At 43.8% G+C, this 22,481-nt stretch overlaps 2 protein-coding genes across 11 annotated transcripts in view; one reads left to right on the forward strand and one right to left on the reverse strand.

Annotated features, from left to right (window-relative positions):
• The window catches only part of GALNT11 (polypeptide N-acetylgalactosaminyltransferase 11), a 54,939-nt gene extending 50,086 nt beyond the window's left edge, over positions 1 to 4,853 (forward strand). The window contains exons 11-12 of the mRNA XM_082846712.1: positions 3,203 to 3,340; positions 3,570 to 4,853. Coding sequence (XP_082702838.1) covers positions 3,203 to 3,340; positions 3,570 to 3,701 — 270 coding nt within the window. The 3' untranslated portion in view covers positions 3,702 to 4,853. The remainder of the gene's footprint in view (positions 1 to 3,202; positions 3,341 to 3,569) is intronic.
• A 15,259-nt stretch (positions 4,854 to 20,112) lies between these two features.
• The window catches only part of KMT2C (lysine methyltransferase 2C), a 293,955-nt gene continuing 291,586 nt past the window's right edge, over positions 20,113 to 22,481 (reverse strand). For all 10 annotated transcript variants that reach the window (XM_082846696.1, XM_082846698.1, XM_082846705.1 and 7 more), the window contains one exon: positions 20,113 to 22,270. In XM_082846696.1, coding sequence (XP_082702822.1) covers positions 22,178 to 22,270 — 93 coding nt within the window. In that variant the 3' untranslated portion in view covers positions 20,113 to 22,177. The remainder of the gene's footprint in view (positions 22,271 to 22,481) is intronic.

A 22,481-nucleotide genomic window follows, 5' to 3' on the forward strand; every position in this document is an offset into this window, starting at 1 on the left:
AAAATTATATTGTTTTGGGGTTTTTTGTTTGCTTTTTAAAATTTATTTTAATGAGGCATAGTTGATTTACAATGTTGTGTTAATTTCTGCTGTACAGCAAAGTGATTCAGTTATACATATATATTCTTTTCCATTATGGTTTATCACAGGGTATTGAATATAGTTCCCTGTGCTATACAGTAGGACCTTGTTGTTTATCCATTCTCTATATAATAGTTTGCATCTGCTAATCCCAAACTCCCAATCTATCCCTCTCCCAACTCCCCACCCCCTTGGCAGCCGCAAGTCTGTTCTCTGTGTCTGTTTTGTAGGTAAGTTCATTTGTATCATTTTTTTTTAGATACCACAAATAAGTGATACCATATGATATTTGTCTTTCTCTTTCTGACTTCACTTAGTATGATAATTTCTAGGTCCATCCATGTTGCTACAAACGGCATTATTTCATTCTTTTTTATGACTGAGTAGTATCCCATTATGTATATGTGCCACATCTTCTTTATCCATTCATTTGTTGATGGACATTTAGGTTGTTTCCATGTCTTGGCTACTGTGAATAGTGCTGCTGTGAACATTGGGGTGCATGTATCTTTTCAAATTATGGTTTTCTCCGGATATATGCCCAGGAGTAGGATTGCTGGGTCATATGGCAGCTCTATTTTAGTTTTTTGAGGAACCTCCGTACTGTTTTCCATAGTGGTTGCACCAGTCATTCCTACGAGCAATGTAGGAGGGTTCCCCTTTTCTCCACACCCTCTCCAGCATTTGTTATTTGTAGACTTTTTAATGATGGCAGTTCTGACCAGTGTGAGGTGGTACCTCATTGTAGTTTTGATGTGCATTTCTCTTATAAGTAGCAACGTTGAGCATCTTTTCATGTGCCTGTTGGCCATCTGTATGTCTTCTTTGGAGAAATGTCTGTTTAGGCCTTGTGCCCATTTTTCGATTGGGTTGTTTCTTTTTGTTGTTGTTGAGTTGTATAAGCTGTTTGTATATTTTGGAAATTAAGCCCTTGTCAGTCACATCATTTGCAAATATTTTCTCCCTGTCTGTAGGCTGTCTTTTCGTTGCTTACAGTTTCCTTTGCTATACAGAAAGCTTGTAAGTTTGATTAGGTCCCATTTGTTTATTTTTGCTTTTTTTTTTTTACCTTGGGAGACTGACCTAAGAAAACATTGGTACAATTAATGTCAGAGAATGTTTTGCCTTTGCCTGTGTTCTCTTTTAGGAGTTTTATGGTATCGTGTCTTGTATTTAAGTCTTGTGTATGGTGTGAAGGTGTGTTCTAACTTCACTGATTTACATGCGGCTGTCCAGCTTTCCCAGCACCACTTGCTGAAGTTAAGTTGTTTACGCTGGGAATGATTTTAGAGATTTTAGAGATCATCTATCTAATACTGTTGTGGTCTCCTTTGTACATTTTCCCTACCTCTGGTCATTGTTTGTCATAGTAATATTTTGTTTGTTTAGAGAATTATTTGTACTTTGCAGTTACACAGAATGAATTTGAGTTATATAGAATTAATTGAAAGCTATATGAATTTGTTAGAAATGGCAAAGGACATGCATCTTCTTTCTGGCCCAGAACATTAAATCTGCATTGGATGAATCAGAATATCTTTTGTAGAGTTTTCTGTGAAATTGAGTTTTCCTAACTGATTTTTAGTAGTTCATCAGAGGAAACAGCACAATTTCAATTCATGTCATTCAAATAATTTATTCTCAACTTATGTGTCCTTTCAGCGATATTAAGTGAACCTAAAAATAAGCAGAAAACTTATTGCAAACTGCTTTGTATCTGATAAAATAGCATAACCTAACATTGGTCTAATCTCCTAGTTGTAGTGCCTCAAGACTCTAATGCTCAGAACATGTCGTAAGTAAGCAAGCTTCATTTACTTACGTTTCCATCTGAGTGGTGGACGGGGTCATTCAAGAATGAAAAGAACACTTGGGCCCTTTTTGGATAGAGTGTGTCCTTTGAAATTTCATAGATCACATCTTATTTCTAGGAGAGTTCATGCATGCTATCTAAGGTGTTAACATTACTGGAAAACATGGTTTAAAGAGGGTTTTGTGCCACGTCTGGGTGCGAGAGGTGTCAGTGTTGTAGACGTGGAAGTGTTAAATTGTAGTGAGGTTTTGGTGGTTTAGGTTGTGGTAGGATGAGATTGGTGAAATTTGTTCCAGAAACTGCAAGAGGTTTGAGGAGATGGAGTTACACTCTCCTGTCTGTACTATGTTGTGGCTGCACAGAATTGCACTTACACCCTAGCACATGTGGCTGTTGAATTGGTAATTTTATTTCATTTTAGTTAGATTTCATTTCCTCAGTCACATGTGACACACTCCCAGCGCTCCGGAGCCACGTGTGGAGATTATAAAGCATCAGCGTCTGTGTTTACTGGGGCTGTCATGGCGCCGATGGGGAGCCTTCTCTTCGTACCAAGAGGCAGCACACATACGTTTTGGGCCTGTAGGTAGAAGCAGTAATGAATAAAATAATTCAGAGGATAGGAGAAAATGTTTTCCTTTTCAATTTAGTGATGGTGCATGTTGGAGAATAAATTTATTCATTGCACTTGGCCATTTCAGCCAGTTTCAGGCCTTTGTTCTTGAAAATAATCTGAGACACCATAAAGACAACTATCCTCAAAGATCATTTGCACGTCTAAGGAGAATCCTGCCTTGGGGCCATCAGTGAAATTGTAATCTCAGTGCAAATGTTATTATGAGCCGGGAATAGAGTATACTGTTCCACAGGATGGTGGGATATGACAGCTTATGCACAGTCATCACTGCCCAACAGATGAGGGAAATGTGAAAATCACAGCCTCATGTGTTTTCTTTGTACAGAAGGCAAACCAGCCGCCTCACTGGGCTCCTTCAGTTCTACACAGTGTGAGAATTAAAAGCATTGTGTAATTGCGAAATCCTGGAATTGGGGAAGATCTACAATCTTGTGCTCAAATACAGTCAATTAAGTTAATTCAACCACTGCTCACATGTCTTCCTGGAATTGCACCTCACTTTCTCTTGTGTTAATTCACTCCATTTTCAGATAACTAAGCTGGTCTGTTCCTGCTGCAAGAGACCATACAAAATAAATCCCTTCTTCCACAAATGTGTGAAGTGTCGTGCCGTCTGCTTTTCAGAATCTGAAGCAAAACTTGAGGTTTTGATCTTTCATTTTCTTCCTTAGATTTGGATTTATAATGAAGAGCACGAATTGGTTTTAAACAATCTCCTTTGCCTGGATATGTCAGAGACTCGCTCATCAGACCCCCCACGACTCATGAAATGCCACGGGTCAGGAGGATCCCAGCAGTGGACCTTTGGGGTGAGGAGACAGACAAGGCTGAGGGAGGGAGCACGGCAGAGGGGCTCATGTCCTGCTTACCTTGTAGAAGGTTCTGAGTTTGTAGCATCCCGTAAATAAGTAAGTAATGTGAAATGTTCCACGTCTCTTCTAGATTACTGTCTCTTCTTTACCATATTCTGGCAATAAGTTTTTTAACTTAAAGCAAGTAACTGGTGGTATTTTTTTCTTGCCACCACTTTATTTTCAGAGGAATAATCGGCTGTACCAGGTGTCAGTTGGACAGTGCCTGAGAGCGGTCGATCCACTGAGTCGCAGAGGCTTTGTCGCCATGGCCATCTGTGATGGCTCCTCGTCACAGCAGTGGCATTTGGAAGGTTAGGGTGGACGCTGTGGCTGGAACGGTGATTTGTCACGCTTGTCCTCAACATGGAGACGCCTGGGACCCTAGCAGAGGTGAGACAGCAGCCACAGTAGAGGTCACAGCCCCGAGGGACCATCGGGAGGTGAAGAAGTATGGTTCACCAAGAGGTTCAGGTCATTTCTCAACTGCTGTTAAGGAATTTCTTACTTACGGTAGGAAACCAGAATGCAGTATTAACTCTCTAAAGAGTCAGGTGTGTATAGAAGGATAAAGCCCAGGAAATTGACATGTCTATTCAAATTTATTTATGCTTCCTTTTAATCCCCTTAAATAATGGAGTGGCGTTTATCTGATCAGGAACTTGTCATGATTTCCTTTCTTAGAAGATTTTGTAGATGACAGTTAATTTTTTTTTAAATTTCTAATACCATGTTCTAAATAGTTTTAAATAAACTGATTGAATCCACATTACGTTTAACTTCAGAAGGCATCATTTATAAGATTATATTTAAGAGAGTTAACTATTATAAATTATTTTGATGAATTATGGTACTATATACATTTACAATAAAGGATCCTTTTAATTATCTAGGATTTCTTGTCTTCTCTTTCATTTTGTATTGGGGTCTCTGGTCTGAGTTATCCTGTGTACGTGCTACATGGTAAGAAATGCACAGGGATTCGGCTGATGAACCAATAATAGGTAGGTGGCAGCCCTAACCTTAGGGATGTTTCAGTTTCTTACCTTGAACTGTGTGAGTCTGAAGCTGAACGTATGTGAATTTGAATACTTTAAAGTTACCTGTGAAACACCCAGGTAGAGTTGTTAAATAGGTGTTAAAGTTATTTGGATATAGAGGTCAGGATTTCAGAAGATATATTTCAGTTAGAGATATAAATTTAGGAATCATCTGTATATACTGTAAATGTCCTAATATAAAGTGAGTTTTTCCCCACCAAAATTACATCTCAGAGGAGACATAGTCTCATAGGGTATTTTTTCAGTTATTTTATCTGGACACACAAAGCAGTTTAAGTACCAATTTGAAACATGCTGGAGAATAATATATTGTTCGTATTTATACTAAACATTTTGTCTGTCATTTAACTTTAAAGACCAGATGGTGGTACATATAGGATACAAAAAGCAAGATGATCAAATACAACAAAATCACATTAAATGTAATTTGATTAAATGTAAATGGGTCCAGTTGACCCTGGCTTGTGTCCACACGGCCTCACCAAGTGGTGTCAGACGACCTGCGTGAGGGCCCTCAACTCTTGGAAACGAAGTCCAGCCCCCGTGGCACCTTGGAAGCTCCTAAGTTAGGGGGAGACTGGCCAGGATGGCGAAGTAGAAAGACCCTGAACTCACCTGCTCTAATGGGCACACCAAAATTACAACTATTTGCAGAACAACCATTGATGATAAAGACCAGAACCGACCAACCAGAAAAGAGCTACTACAACCAAACAACGAGACAGGTAGGAGGGATGGAGTCGCCATTGCAGTCAAGTCCCATACCCTGGGTGCGTGACCCACAAATGGGAGAAAAACTAACTACAATTGTAAAGGTCCTAGGAAAGGAGTGTGAAGGGTCCAAACCCCACGCTGAGCTCCCCAGCCCGGGGGTCTCACACTGGGAAGACGGAAGACAAGCTCCAAGAGAGTAGTTGGCTTAAAGGCCAGGGGGCTTGCTTTCAGGAGTCACAGAGGGCTGAGGGAGTTACAGCCTTCACCCTTAAAGGATGCACGCAAAATCTCACATGCTCCGGGAATCCAGGGCAGAAGCAGTAATTTGGAAGGAGCCTGGGTCAGACCTACCTGCTGATCTTGCAGAGTCTCTGGGAGAGGCAGGAGGCAACTGGAGCTCCCCCTGGGGACACAGATGCTGGTGGCAGCCATTTCTGGCAGCTAGTTCTATGGGGACACTGGTGCTGGTAAGCACCATTTTGGAATCCTCCCTCTAGCCTGTTAGCCTCAGGACCCAGCCGTGCTCTGGCCCAACAGCCTGCAGGCACTAGTGCTGGCACACTTCAGGCCAAGCAGCTAAGTTTGGGCACAGGCACAGCCCCACTCACCAACAGACAGGCTGCCTTAAGACCCCCTGAGCTGGCTGCCCCTGGACATGGCCCTGCCCACCAGAGGGCCCAGGACTTGGCCCCAACACCAGTGTGCAGGCACAAGACCCAGGAACCTCCAGTCAAAGACCCTGGGCCCCCGTGCCTCCCGTCAACAGGCCTGCTCTAGCCTCAGAACCAGCCTCATCCACCAGCCAAAAGAAAACCAAAGCCCTGCAGCCTGCGGCCCCAGTCCACCTACTAGCAGGTTAGATCCTGACCTGGGACTAGCTGGGCCCTGGCCCTGCCCACTAGCAGGCCAACGTAAGTTTCAGGACATCCTGGACCCTGCAGCCAACTGTCAGGAACTGGCCCTACCCAGCAATCTGGTATCAGCAATCTGATACCAGCTGTGGGACTCCTGGACCCTGGAACCAGACTGCAGGACCTTGCTCTGTCCACCAGTAGGCTGGCACTAACTCCAGGGCCTGGCTTCACCCACCTGTGGGCAGGGGGTCTGCAGCCAGACACCTCGCGACTCAGCCCTGTCAACCAGCAGCCTCTGCACAAGGCAGGGCCGAGCCTACTAGACTGCCCACAGTAGTCAGCCCGCCACAACAGAAGGACCCACACAGCCCTCATAGGGGAAACCCCAAGGCACACAGCTCTGGTGAGGAGAGGGGAGTATGCTGCTCGCGTAGGTATCTCCTACAAAAGCCTCCTTCACCAAGATTGGGAGATGTAACCAACCTACAAGATACATACAAATAGGACATTAGGCAAAAGGAGGTGACAGAGGAACATGTTCCCAACAGAGGACCAAGAAGAACTAAGTGGACGTGGAGACAGGCGACCTACCCAAAAAGAGCTGAGGGTAGTGGTTGTAAAGATGATGAAGGAGCTTGGAGAAGCATGGGTGCACAGGGCAAGAAGCTAGAAGCTTTTAACAAAGAGGGAATACAAAGAACCTCCTAACATGAGGAATTCAGTAACTGAAGTGCAAAGTACACTAGAAGGAATTAATAGTAGACTAAATGGGGCTTCCCTGGTGGCGCAGTGGTTGAGAGTCCGCCTGCCGATGCAGGGGACGCGGGTTCGTGCCCCGGTCCGGGAAGATCCCACATGCCGCGGAGCGGCTGGGGCCGTGAGCCATGGCCGCTGAGCCTGCGCGTCCAGAGCCTGTGCTCCGCAACGGGAGAGGCCACGACGGCGAGAGGCCCGCGTACCACAAAAGAAAAAACAAAAACAACAAAAAAAACAGTAGACTAACTGATACAGAGGAACAATGAGCTGGAAGACAGTGGTGGAAATCAATCACTGGTGCTGAACAGAAAAAAAGAATGAAAAGAAATGAGGACAGTTTGAGAGACCTCTTGGGCATCAACAAATGCACTAATATTCACATTATAGGGGTTCCAGAAGGAGAAAAGAGAGAGAGGCACTGAGAACATATTTGAAGACACAATAGCCAAAAACTTCCCTAACTTGGGAAAGGAAACAGATATCTCGGTCCAGGAAGCACAGAGAACCCCATACAGGGTTAACCCAAGGAGGAATACACCAAGACACATTGTAATTGAGATGGCAGAAATTAAAGAGAAAATATTTAAAGCAGCAAGGGAAAAGCAACAAGTTACTTACAAGGGAGCTCCCATAATACCAGCTGAATTTTCAGCAGAAACACTGCAGGCCAGAAGGGAGAGGCATGGTATATTTAAAGTGATAAAAGGGGAAAACCTACAACCAAGAATACTCTACCCAACAAGGCTCTCATTCAGATTTGATGGAGAAATCAGAAAGTTTTACAGAGAAGCAGAAGCTGAAAGAGTTCAGCACCACCAAACCAGCTTTACAAGAAATGTTAATGGAACTTTTCTAAGCGGAAAAGGAAAAGCCACAGCTAGAAACATGAAAATTATGAAACGAAACAGCTCATCAGTGAAGGCAAAAATAAAGGTAGGAAATCACCCATGTACAAAGTTAGGGTTAAAAGACAAAGTTGTAAAATCATTTATATCCACAATAAGCAGTTAAGGAATACACAAAATAATTAGGTGCAGAATATGACATCAGAAACAGTAATCATGAGGGGAGGGGAGTACAAATGCAGGACTGTTAAAATGCATTTGAAATCGAGAGATCAGTAACTGAAAACATACATATATACATACATACTCATATATACACACATCTCATGGTAGCAACAAACCAAAAGTCTATAACAGATACACAAAAAGGGAAAAGGAATCCAAGCATAACGCTAAAGATAGCCATCAAATCACAAGAGAGAAAAACAAAAGAAGGAACAAAAAAGACCTACAAAAACAGTATGACAATAAGAACGTACATATTACTGATTACTTTAAATGTAAATGGACTAAATGTTTCAATCAAAAGACACAGAGTGGTTGAATGGATACAAAAACAAGACCTGTACATATGCTGCCTATAAGAGACTAAGTTCAGATCCAAGGACACTCACAGACTGAAAGTGAGGGAATGGAAAAACGTATTCCATGCAAACGGAAGTCAAAGACAGAGTAGCACTACTTACATCATACAAAATAGACTTTAAAACAAAGACTGTTACAAGAGACAAAGAAGGACATTACATAATGATCAAGGGCTCAGTTCAAGAAGATGATTTAACAATTGTAAACATATATGCACCCAACATAGGAGCACCTAAATACATAATAGCAAATATTAACAGATGTAAAGGGGAAAATCAACAGTAACACAACAATAGTAGGGGACTTTTAACACCCCACTTATATCAATATACAGATAATCCAAACAAAATCAATAAGGAAACATTGGCCTTAAATGACAGATCAGATGGACTTAACAGATTTGTATAGAACATTCCATCCAGAAGCAGCAGAATACACATTCTTTCAAGTGCATGGGGGAACTTTCTCCGGGATACATCACATGCTAGGCCACAAACCAAGCCTTGGCAAATTTAAGAATGAAATCATGTCAGGCATCTTTTCCAACCACAACAGTATGAGACTAGAAATCAACTACAAGAAAAGAACCCTGCAAAAACCACAAACACGTGGAGGCTAAATAATAAACTACTAAATAACCACTGGATCTATGAAAAAAACAAAGAGGAAATAAAAAAAATACCCAGAGGCAAATGAAAACCCAATGATCCAAAATCTATGGGATGCAGCAAAAGCAGTTCTAAGAAGGAAGTTTACAGCAATAGGAGCTTACCTCAGGAAACAAGAAAAATCTCAAACAACCTAACCTTACACTTAAAGGAACTAGAAAAAGAGTAACAAAACTCAACATTAGTAGAAGGAAAGAAAGATCAGAGCAGAAATAAATGAAGTAGAGACTAGAAAAAAAACATAGGAAAGATCAATGAAACTAAGGTTGGTTCTTTGAAAAGATAACAAAACTGATAAACCTTTAGCCAGACTCATCAAGAAAAACACATGGACTTCCCTGGTGGCGCAGTGGTTAAGAATCCGCCTGCCAATCCAGGGTACATGGGTTCAAGCCCTGGTCCGGGAAGATCCCACATGCCACGGAGCAACTAAGCCCGTGCGCCACAACTACTGAGCCTGCGCTCTAGAGCCCACGAGCCACAACTACTGAAGCCCTTGCGCCTAGAGCCCGTGCTCTGCAACAAGAGAAGCCACCGCAATGAGAAGCTCATGCACCGCAACGAAGAGTAGCCCCCGCTCGCCGCAACTAGAGAAAGCCCGCGTGCAGCAATGAAGACCCAATGTAGCCATAAATTAATTAATTAATTAATTAATTTAAAAAATAACAGTATACTAAGAGGATCAAACACCATGATGAAGTGGGGTATATCTCAAGGATGCAAGGATTTTTCGGTATTTACAAATCAAAGCAAAAGCTTCATCTGCCACTCCCCATCGCCTGCATTACCACCTGGACCATCCCCCCACCTGCCATCCATGGAAAAATTATCTTCCATGAAACCAGTCCCTGGTGCCAAAAAGGTTGGGGACCACTGCTGTTGGTGAGGACACAAATTGGTGCAGCCACTGTGGTAAACAGTATGGATCTTTCCCAAAAAACTAAAAATAGAGTTGCCGTATGATCCAGCAATCCCACTCCTGGGCATGTATCTGAAGAAGAAAAGACACTAATTCGAAAAAATACATGCACCCCAGTGTTCATAGCAGCATTATATACCATAGTCAAGATATGCACACAACCTAAGTGTCCACCAGCAGGTGAATGGATAAAGATGTGTGTACACACACACACAGTCACACACCCACAATGGAATACTATTCAGCCACAAAAAAGAATGAAATTTTGCCATTGGTAACAATATGGATGTACTTGGAGGGTATTATGCTAAATGAAATAAGTCGGAGAAAGACAAATACTCTGATATCACTTATATGTGGAATCTAAAAAATAAAACAGACTAGTGAATATAACAAAAAAGAAACCAACTCACAGATACAGAGAACAAACTAGTGGTTACCAGTGGGGAGAGGGAAGGGGGTGGGGGGGGAAGACAGGGTTAGGGGGTTAAGAGGTACAAACTACTATGTATAAAATAAGCTACAAGGATATATTGTACAGCACATGGAATATAGCCAATATTTTATAACTGTAAATGGAGTATAACCTTTAAAAACTGAATCACTATGTTGTACACCTGAACCTTATATAACACTGTACATCAACTATACCTCAATAAAAAATAATTTTTTTTTTTGTAACTGGGTCTAAGTGCCCCCAGTTAGATTGGATAAAAATGCAAGATCCAACTATATGCTGCCTATCAGAACCTCCCTCTGAAGATGACGACACAAGTGAATTAAAAAGGAAAGGACGGGAAAATATGTACATGCCTGTTGAACACCAATTGGAAGACACCTAGAGTGGCTGTATTAATATTAGACAAAGGAAGTCAGAGCAAAGAATATTCCTAGGGATAAAGAGCGTTGTTTCATAATGATAAAGGTGTCAATTCATTAAGAGGAAATAATGTCTAGCATTTACATACATAATAACACAACTTCAAAATATCAACATACATCATCAAACAACTGGATGAAACGGTAGGATATGGAAAACCTGAACAGTACTATTAACCAGCTTGACAGAGAATACTCATTCTTTTCGAGTACACGTGAAATATTTACCAACAGAGATCATATTCCAGGATACTAAAGAAATGTCCATAAACTTTTTATACAGACTTATACAAATTCAACTCATGCAAATTATATTAGCAATCAATAACAAGAATAACAGTAATAGAAATCAATAATAAAAAGATACCTGGGGGAATTCTCTGGTGGTCCAGTGGTTAGGACTCTGCTTTCACTGCTGAGGGCCTGGGTTCAATCCCTGGTTGGGGAACTGAGATCCCGCAAGCCGCACGGTGCGGCAATCAATCAATCAGCCAATAAAAAATACCTGGAAAATCTTCAACTATTTGAAAATCAGCCGAGAACATACTTCCCAATACTCTGTAGGTCAAAGGAGAAATCAAAGGGCTATTTTCAGCGGCCTGAAGATGAAAACACAACATACCAAAGACTGTAGGATGTAGCTAACTCAGTACTTGGAAACTTTACAAACTAGGCTGTATTAGAAAAGAATAAAAGTTTAAAATCAATGACAAGCTTCCGCTTTAAAGTAGGAAAAGAAGAGCAAGTTAGAAGAGCAGAGAAGCAGAGGAAATATTAAATATTAGGATGGAAATGAATGAAAGAGAAAATAAAAAATTAATGAAACCAAAAGCTGGATCAAGAATATTAATCAAACTGTTACAACCCTAGTCCAAAAAAAAAGAGAAATTACCAGCATCAGTCGTGAGAGTGGCAACTTCACTAGAGATTCTACAGATGTTAAAAAAGATAAGCAACAGGCGCTCTCATTCACCGCTTGTGGGAACACAAAAGGCTGCAGCCTCTTTGGAAGATAGTTCGGCAGTCCTGCAAAACCAGACATACTCTTATCATATGATCAAAACCCTGCACACAGATGTCTACAGCAGCTTTATCTGTCATTGCCAAAACTTGGAAGCAACTCAGATGTCCTTCAGTAGGTGAACGGATAAATAAACTGTGGTACACCTAGACAATGGAATATTTAGTGCTGAAAAGAAATGAGCTATCCAGCCACAGAAAAAAACATGGACGAATCTTAAATGTGTTATTACACAGAAAGAAGCCGCCTGAAAAACCTACGTACTGTATTTTTCCAACCCTGTGACATTCTGGAAAAAGGAAAACCATGGAGACAGTAAAGCATCACTTGCTGCCAGCGGTCGGGCGGGGGGAGGAAGATGAATAGGCAGAACACAGAGGATTCCTCAGGCAGTGAATCTCCTGCATATGCTACCGTAATGGTAGTTAAAACCCACAGAAGGCACCAAACCAAGAGTGAACTGTAACGTCAGCTATGGGCTTCGGGTGACAGTGATGTGTCAGGGCAGGTTAACGAGCTCTAACGAAGACCCCGCTCTGGCACAGGGGTGTTGGTGGGGAAGCTGTGTGCTCTACAGTTCCTTCTCGATTCTGCTGTGAACCTAAAATTGCTGTAAAAAACTAAAGTGTATTTTATAAATGAGTAAGGGCTTATTAGGAACCACATTTCTGCCAATAAATTTGATATCTTAAATGAAATGAATTCCTTGAAAGAAACAATTTCTTTGAAGAAGAAATAGATACCCTGACTGTCCCTACACCTGTTAAATAAATTGAATTTGTAGTTTAAAAACCTTTCCTCAAAGAAAACTGCAGGCACAGATGGTTTCACTGATGAATTTTATCAAACACTGGAGGAAAAAACTGTGTCAGTAATACACAACCTTTTCTGGAAAACTTCCATGAAATTTTGACGTTATGAGCAAGGCTTAACTATTCATCTTAAAAGCAGTACACCAGGAAATCATAGGCCAGTGTCCTCCATGAATATGGAATTAAAATTCCCTTACAAAATATTGGCAAATCACATCCAGTATATGTAAGAAGGATGGTACATTATGAACAAGTGGGTTTTATCCCAGGAATGCAAAGCTGCTTTAAGATTAGAGAATTAGTGTTAATTATGATTTAATAATATAAGAGAAAGGCTTAGGATCTTGCAGGAAAATCAGAATTCAATACCCATTAACAGTAAAAAACTCAGCAAACTAGAACGGAAGGAAAACTCCTCAACCTGATAAAGAGCATCTATGGAGAACTATAGGTAGAGTATCATTAAAAACAAATTAAAAACTGGTTTAGTAAGAAGGTAAGGATGCCCGTACTTACTACTTACATGCAACATTTGTAGTGAAAGCCTTAGCCACTGCTGTAGGCAAGAAAAAGCAATAAAAGGCATGTACATTGGAAAGGAAGACATAAAACTGTCGATCTGCAGACTATGACCAAGTGTGTAGAAAATCACAGGGGGTTTTCAAAAATACTACTAGATAGAGTAAAGGACTTTATCAGGATCACAAGATAAAAGGTCAACATAAAAATGAATTGTGGGAATGCCCTGCTGGTCCAGTGGTTGGGACTCTCTCACTGCCAAGGGCCCGGGTTCGATTCCTGATCGGGGAACTAAGATTCTCACAAGCCATGCGGCCAAAAAAATAAAAATAAAAAGACCCCACAAACTTATTAAAAAAATAATAAAAACGAACTATACCTCTATATAGTACCAACGAACAGTTCAAAATAAAAAATAGTGGGATTGTAACTGCAATCTACAGTAGCATCAAAAATATGAAAACTTAATTTTAAGATTTGTGCGATAAGAAATACAAAACATTGCTGAGAGAAATTAAAGAAAACCTAAAGAGATGGAGAACTATGCTATATTCATGCATTAGAAAACTCAATATTGTTAGGATGTTAATTCTCTACAATTTGACCTACAGATTTAATACTATACTCCATCAAAATCCCAGTAGACTTTCTGTAGAAGGTGACAATCTAACTTTCAAATTTAGATTTATACGCAAACGCACAGGACTAAGAGTGGCCAAAGCAATTTTGTAAAGAACAAAGTTGGAGCACGTGCACCAATTCAAGACGCACCGTGATAATGACTTACAGATAAAGAATTGATTGGTGGAACAAAAACAGACCCACACATATATGGGCAATTGATTTTCAGCAAAGGAACCAAAACCCAGTGGGGAAAAATAATCTTTACAACAAATGGTGCTGGAAGAATTTTATATCCCTATGGACAGAAATGAACCTTGACCCCTACCTTATACCACACACAAAAATTACTTCAAGGTGGTCACAGATCTAAATGGAGAAAAGAAAACTATACAGCTTTTAGAGGAAAACGAAGAATACCTTCATAACTTTAGGGGAGGCAAAGATTACTCACTGGAAGAAGTAGTCGTCAAAGATGAATGAATTGGACTTCATCAAAATTAAAAGCTTCTGCTCAAGACACCACTGAGAAAACAAAAAGGTAAACCACAGACTAGTACCCAGAGTGTATAAAGTGCTTAAAATTCAATTAATTTAAACCAATTTAAAAAATGGACAAAATACTTGAATAGATGCTTCACCAAAGATGTAGAAAATGGCTCAGCCTATGAAAAGGTGTTAAATGTCACAGTTATCAGGGAAATGCAAAGTAAAGCCACAGTCAGATACCACTTCACACCCATTAAAATGCTAAAAGACTGATGTGCATTCTGAGGAGATGGCAGAGAAGCCGTTGCAGCACAGCTTTCAGATGTTCCCCCAGTCGACACCCACGTACAGTCAGAGCAGCTACACGGCCAAACTAAAGACCCGAGGATAACGTTTTCAAACTAACGAGGTGACAAGGTAGCCTCACCGTCTCTAAAATAAAGTGGGTAGGGAAACAAACTAACAGCTGTAAGCCCTATGTGTTATTGCCACGCACATGACAGACAGAAAGCAAAAGGAAGCAGCAACAGAGCACCTGGTGGATCCCAGCACGAAAGAGACCGAAATCGGGAACAGGTATCAGCTGGAAACACGGTGGTGAGTCTGAGCGCAGCAGCTAAGCCGGGAGCAGTGCAGGCGGCCCACGCGCCCCAGTGCCTCTGAACTCTGGAAACTTCCCGCCACGGCTTCTTTCCAGGTCAGGGCCCCAGACTGGGGAGAAACCGCTGAGAGTAGAATAAAAATTGTGCGGGAGCGGTCCAACGGAGAAAAAGGACAGCTCAAGCGTGGCTGCGGAGGCGGCGGCCAGGCACTCCCGGCAGCCGCTACCACGCTGTTCACGCACGCAACGGAAGACACCTTTGTCGTTCTCATCATCCACGTTATTCCAAGGCTTTCAGGAGATGTCTGCCAGAAATGGGGACAGAGACCAAAAACGCATCGATTACAAATCGCAGTAGCGCAGTTTACCCCCCGGTCTTCGAGCGTGGATCCCCAGTAGCAAAACCACCATAGAAGCCGACAGGCATGGCACGTTACTGGACCACTCAGTCCTTAGCAACCATCCAGTCCGTCATCATATCGTATGAGAATCTCCCAGGGTGAGGCCACTCGGGTTTGCAGGCTTCTGTTCAGTCCAGTCAGGTTCCAAAAGCAGGAGTGGTCCCAGCCATATATGGCTTCCCCCTTTGAGGCATCTGGTACCATCTCTCAAGGTGCTAATGAAATATTAGATTCCCATCACATAACCCTTTATTCACTCCTTTACCCTCGGCTACTGTTTTCCCTTGTTTTCATTTATACCCAAACTTTTCCCACCTTTAGAAGGGACGGACATTCAGTTCGGTCACTGTGCTGGTCTACACTGCAGGAAGCAATACTAGTCTGGGAAGTCCTTGCCCCTCAGTCCACTCCCATTCAGAGAGGGTCCGGTTACCCAGTGTGCAGAACGAGCAGGCTGGCTCCAGCACCAGGCAATAAAGCTGCATTCACTGTTAGCCCCCGTCTTGCCACATGGGGGTGAGGGCACATCCTGTCCCTTCAGGCCCTTAGGAATTCTGACATAAAGGATACAACAGAAACAAAGACAAAAAGCATAGTTAGAAAACATCCCTGTCGACAGTCTTTGTACTTGCAGCCCCGGTCCTACGACCACTGCATCAAGTAGGGGAAAAAGCTGAGGTGACGTGGGGAAGAAAGAATGAAAGCACACCAGGAAGACAGGCTCCCAGAATCCATCAAAACTGTAACACTCGTTCAAAACGAACTAGAAGACGTAAGTCGTGTGAAATGACAACATAAAGAAGAATTTGAAAACTCACAGATGACAGAACTCAAGCAAAATTCTGAAATTAAAAGAAATTTCAGAAATGAATAAAAGGAACACAGCAGGGGTAAAGAAATATGGTAAATAATGCCTTTAAAGAAAACAGAATTTGATGAGAAGGAAAAAATTTGATCAGAAAGAAATGAGAAAATTACTACATCTGTGGGGTCTGGGCTTGTCCTCCTGGGGTAAACCACTAGAAAAGTAGGAAAAGATACAGAATACGACTCTTTTCAAACACGGGATCACAGGACTGCAGGACAGTGTCCAGGGAACAAGGTGAGCCTCGCCTCACCCCAGCTTTCTGCCCTGAACTGAGACGGAAAACAGCTCGGGGAGGCCAACGGGGCCAGAATTTGCAGCACAGAATGTAGGGCCGGAGGGAGCACACAGAGAAAGGGTCTCTGCTTGAGTCCGGCCACATCACTGTTCACAGGTCATCATGACCCCACGAGGCTGAGCTGAGAACACGTTCCAAGGAGAGAACGAGTCCTGGGAAGCTATGAACTGAACCACTTCCAGAGATCACCGCAGCCAAGACACGGCGCTGAGTAACAGGGGCATCCGTACGTTCCCCCAAAGGGCCAGGCCTCAGCAGTGAGGCCTAGTTAAGGCTCATCCTAAGGACGCTTGGAGAGCAGCTTCAAAAGGAGGGACCAACGCTGAAGCAGCTTAGCTGCTGCCAGAACGAGAACACACACCATGCAGCCTTCAGCGTGGAAGCGCAGACTCTGGAATCCAGTAAAAATCACTAGACGTGGAAAAGGCAAGAAAATGCGACCTGTGTCAGGTCAGCAGGAGAAAAAAGAACCATCAGGTAACTAAAGAGACCCAGAAATGAAAGAGATGACAGAATTAGCATTCAACGGTTATTAAAAATAGCTCTTATAAAAATGTGCTGAAAGTTTTAAAGGAAAACTTGAACATACTGAGGAATGAAACAGTCAAATCAGAACTGTCAAGGTCATGAAAAGCAAAGCCAACCTGAGACACTGTCACCAGAGGGGACCAAAGAGACACGGTGACCGAATGCAGTGTGGTGGCCTGGATGGGGTCCTGGAACAGAAAAAGGACGTGACTGAAAACACTGGTGAAATCTGAACAACGTATGTAGTTTACTTAATAGGAACGCACCAAGGTTAATCTCTTCATTTCGACCAAAAGAATGTTCTATAAAATATTAACATTAGGGGAGACGGGACAAGGGAACCCTCCGTATTATCTTTGCAACTTTTCTGTAAATCTAAAATTATCCCCAAATAAAACATTTATTTAAAAGTCCAGTAAATTGCTATAATGCAGTTTACTTGAGGTACATACCTGTAGATGTCCATCACAGCATTATTCATGAGGAAAAATTGTCAACGACCTAAACATCTTCTAGTTTTGTTGTTTTGGTTGTTGTACCCCTCCCTCCTTTTGTTTTTAAGGATAAACATGGACATTTTATACATGTGTGTGTGTCTGTGGGTGAATGTGCTTGAATACACATAAAATATTTCTGGACGGATCTGCAGGAAAACAGTAGCAGTGGTTTCCAGTGGGTGGGGAAACTGGCTGAGAGACACGGCATAGAGGAGACCTAGCTTTTACTATGTGCTTTCTGGTACATTTTGAATTTTCACCACGTGCAAATACTACTTAGAATAAAGGTCTAAATAATTTTGTAAACGTTCTGTTGCTTAAAAATATTGAAAACCACTGAGCTACACGATCTCTAGGTCTGACATCTAGTGATTCCGTTATCCCAACACAAACATTTTTTAATAAAAATAAGGGTATTTTAATTACAAAACGTCAAATATTAATCTACACCGTCAAGAGTAATGTATCACTTTGTTTCAGAAATTGACCATCTCTGTTCCTCTGTCAGCTGGGTTCCAGGAGCTGGAAGCCCCTCTCTGGGATGGAGGGGCTGCTGGGGGCAGGGGGTCAGCGAGCACGCTGCGCCTGTGCCGGGGGGAGGAGGGATTCAGCTGGGCTCCAGTGGAAGCCAGGGGTGGGGAGGGAGAGGTGAGGAACCCACACACCTGCTCTTCTTTCTTCTCCTTCAGGCTGAAAGTGCCAGTCCCTGCCCTCAAAGACGGATCTCAGCTGGTGAGACTGTCAAGTAAAAACTAAAGCTCTGCGCGTATGCGGCGCTCACGGGGGCGGGGAGGGCTTTCTGGGGGAGCAGTCTAGGCGGACCGCACAGGGGCCTGAACACACGTGTCCGGGGCAGGAGGTAGCAGGTCGCTTTGTCCTGCAGGTGAGGCCCCAGAGGACAGCTAGATGGTTGGTGCATGTCGGTGCCGCCACCTCCAGGGTTAGGAAATCTTGGCGGACCAGCTCTGGGGAAGAAGAAGCTAAACACCGAGTCTTGGAAGTGTAACTTTTCTGGTCACAGGAAAAGCTGCTGTAATAGCGACAGGGCTGCCGACCGTCCCTGGCTTTGAAGCGAAGGAGGCAGATGCTTGGGAAGTTGTCACCGCGTGGAGGAGGGGGAGGTTTGGATGGGGCTGCAGAGGGCAAGCCGGCTGACCACAGAGGCCTGGGAGCGCCGCGTGGCCAGCGGTGGTGGGGGAACAGAGGGCCAGCGGGTGCCGCGCCTGCTGGGACTTTCATGGAGCAAAGCAGGTGACGGTCGTAGCCAAAGAAACACAGGGGAGACACTTCCCACCTCAGTGGCTGCGATAAGAACCGGGTTAGAAGAACTTCTGGGGCCATAAGGAAGTCTTCAAATACGCGAACCCTGACCTGCAGTGAGAGAACGTGAGAAGCCCAGTCGGGAGCCTGCCCGGGGCGGCGGGGGGGTGGTGGTGGGGTGGGGGGGTGGTCTGGGCCGCAGCGAAGAGCCATGAACCTGACCCCGGAGGCCTCGGCTGCATCGGCGCGGCAAGCGCCACACCCTCCTGGGAGAGAGAGACGCAGCCCAGCGAGACCCCCGCCGCCTCCGGCAGCTCGGGTGCACACGCCAGGGGGACAGGGATCCCAGAGAACCGGGAGTGGGGGACACGACGACAGCGAGAAGGGGCTCTTCCCCCTTCCTACCAAGGAGACCGTGGGCTCAGTCCAGAAGATCACGAAAGTTTCGAGAACCCTGAGGAACCACGGGTGAGGCGTGTGCCGGTCCAGCCACCGTGACAGGAACAGGACGCGTCCCGCCAGCCCTGAGTCCTCGCTGCTCAGGGAGGCCTCTCCTGGCCCCCACCCACCTCCCTCCTCCATCGCCAGCTCAAGAACCACTTGTCTTGGGCTTCCCTGGTGGCGCAGTGGTTGAGAGTCCGCCTGCCGATGCAGGGGACACGGGTTCGTGCCCCGGTCTGGGAAGATCCCACATGCCGCGGAGCGGCTGGGCCCGCGAGCCATGGCTGCTGAGCCTGCGCGTCCGGAGCCTGTGCTCCGCAAAGGGAGAGGCCACAACAGTGACAGGCCCACGTAACGCAAAAAAAAAAAAAAAAAAGAACCACCTGTCTTTGTCTGTGTCCCCATCGGGTTACAAGCTCAGTGACGCAGGGACCCGTGTCACGTTCTGGTCCTTCCAGGCGCTGAGTAGGTGAGTTGAGTGTGTGGTCAAAGAACAAGGGAACGGCGGCAGCTGACAGCTGGGGCCACGGGGCCCCTCCTGCCCCAGTGTCACCGCAGGGCCCACTGCAAGGGGCGCCTGGGGTCTGAGGCACCGGCTGGCCCTACGGAGACAGCCACCTGTCACCGGGCTTTGGTGCGATGCCGCTTCCTCCTGCAGACTCGCGAGCTCCGCTTCTCCTCGGCCCCAGGCCCGCGCCCCTCTCCCTGGGAGGCCGGATCCATCCAGGTCGGCAGAGCTGACGGCCGGAAGCACCCGCTTGCCCGTTTGAGCCTTGGCGCGGCGACGCCTTGAAGCTTCCTTCCTCGTGTGTCGGACGGTGAGAAATCGAGCGTGAGGTCCAAGGAAAGGCCGCCCCGAGCAAGAGCTTTACGGCCCGGCACAGGCGTGACCGTGTCCAGCCGCGTCCAGATGGACAACTTCACAGACGGGAGGCGTTTCAGACGGGCATTTAAAAGCAGTGGTCAGATGATGGGGGCTTGGAGACCTTCTGTAAAGTCACGCAGTGCAGAAGCTGTTTTAGGCTCTTCATGAAGCACAAGCTGTTGTAGGAAACTGTATGGGATTCTGAGCAGTTTCAATTCTTAGCAGCCCCCTTAGAACTTACATCTAAACTCTTCATCTGAAAAGGGAGAGAACCAAGTTGATCACGTCCACACACCAGTCACTGAAAGGTTGGGCCAGGCTGTCGGTGAAGTTCAAGTGCTCGTCAGCTTCCAAGCTGTGATCAGAGTGCCAACAGAGAGACTCAGGCAGCATTTTGTAGATGTAAAATATTTTATTTGTAAATGGTGATCTTCTAAATCTGTGTCCACAAATTCCAAAACCCATAACACTCTGTATACTTCAAAAAATTCAATTTTTGCCAACATTAGATACTATTATACAGAACAGAAAACAAAACGAAAACCCGGTAGGACAAATACTGGTAGGATGTCAGAATATTGTACAAGAGAAGAAAAATATTCAAGAAACAAATTTCATACAGCTATTTATCAAGAGAAAAATATATACAATTGATTTATTCTGTAAGATAAAAATACACCATGCCATATACATTACAAGTTCAGAACTGCGTCACTGAATATACCAACAGCTTACAGTCCACTGGAGTTGTGCACACAAAAACTTCATTTTATACTTAGCCTGTGAAGTGTCAGTACCAGAATTTTAAGTACAAAATAAAAAGCTAATCTGGTTCAAAATGCTGATTAAGTTTCTACAAGCAAACACAAAACAGTGTGTTTTTTTATTAAAGAAATGTAAACAAACTGTTCATACAAACACAGTTGAAAATTACATCTTCCAAAACCCTACTGCCGGGGTCCTGCAGCTGCAAGCATAGTCACATCTCTCCTTTTTTTTTTTTTCCTTTTTCAAATTTTTGTGTTAAATAGAAGACTAGAGAGTTAGATTAGCGTTCCTGCTACATGATCCTAGTATGTTTACATGATTCTTTGTGGCTTGAAACAAAGTTCTAATCAAAACTACTTCTGCTGAGGAAAAATTCAGCCTCCACTGGGGGTATTTTTAAGCAGTTATTCACAGTTATCACAAATTGTAAGCACAAAAAAACCTGACTGAAGAAGTAGGGATGCAACAATATAATATGAAAAAATCAGTTTAAATTACCAAAACGGCTATAAAAGTTGTAGTCATAGCATACACTCTGTTCTATGAGAAGTAAGGTGTATAAAACAATTAAGTACTAACAGACCGTAGTTTCCAAAAAACCCCAAACACTCTAGGTTGAAATTTTGGTTATTACATAATTATAATGGCATATTTAATAACAAAATTATATTGTAACATCCCTATGAACATTTTATAAGCACCCGAGCTGCTGCAGAGCCTGGTAGCATTTGGTCAATAACTATTTTTATACTGTATTTTTTCTCAAAATATTTACACATTTGTACAAAGTAACAGGGTTTGTTAGTTTTGCAGGTAACAGCAGCAGCTTGGCTTTCTTCTAACTTTTATTTAAAAATAGCTTCATTCACTTATTCAATAATAAATACAAAAAGTTTCTCTTATTTTACAGAAATCAAAAACTACAATAAACTGACTCATGGAATCAAGTATTTAAATGTATTTTAGTGCAAGTTATTATCCCTTAGCTCTATCCCTAAGGAAGTCATTCAGTACATTCCTTGTTCAGTGGTGTCTACTTTATTTAAAAACTTTTAAATTAGAGGGCCTGCCCCTTTTTCAGATAAGGCGGTGGCCAGCACTTTGGACGTCTCCCTTTCGCTGGTGATTTCAGTCTTACATTCACAGGAAGGCCCTCTGCCCTGGGGCGGGGCAGGGCGGCCATCGGCTCTTGCCCCAGTAAAAGTTTCTCCTTAGTGAGACTAAAGAAGCATAACGAGAAACAAAACCCACCCTCAAAAAGAAAAAAGAAAGAAAAGAGAAAGAAAAAAAAAGTGCTGGACCATTCTGTAATTCTTTAACCTCAGCAACTTCGGGAAAGTTGCTTCGGCCGGCTTTCTCCGGTGCTCCTCTAACCTACAGCACGGAGGAAATCAGGACTCCCAGAAGCTAGTTTCCGCAAAGCCACGAAACAGAAAACAAAAACCTCTTTCCGTCTGCGAAATTCAAATGCTGTGTTGAATCGCTCCTTCCTAGGGACGAGCCGCCCTCTGAGACAGCGGGGAACGCATCAGTTCATCCACTTCCGGCAGTTCACGGCGCCACAGTGACAGGGGATCTTGTGCTGGTCGTCCTCAAAGTCAAACTTATAGTCATAGCAAAGCTGCCCACAGCAAAGACACAGTGTGAGAAAGGCCTCCCTCTGCCTGCTGCGCACAGCCAGCCCACAGACGGACGGAATTAAAGGAAGCCCTGACGCGTCGAGGGGCCGTGGGACTCAGGTGGGGAGGTGGGGGAACCTCAAGAGGAAGTCGCGGAGCTCGCTGGCTGTGCTCTTCCGGGGGATCCCGCGGGGCCCGAGGCAAGCGGGAGGC

The sequence above is a fragment of the Leucopleurus acutus genome, assembly GCF_964270905.1.
Source record: "Leucopleurus acutus genome assembly, chromosome: 9".
In the NCBI taxonomy this organism is placed as follows: domain Eukaryota; kingdom Metazoa; phylum Chordata; class Mammalia; order Artiodactyla; family Delphinidae; genus Leucopleurus; species Leucopleurus acutus.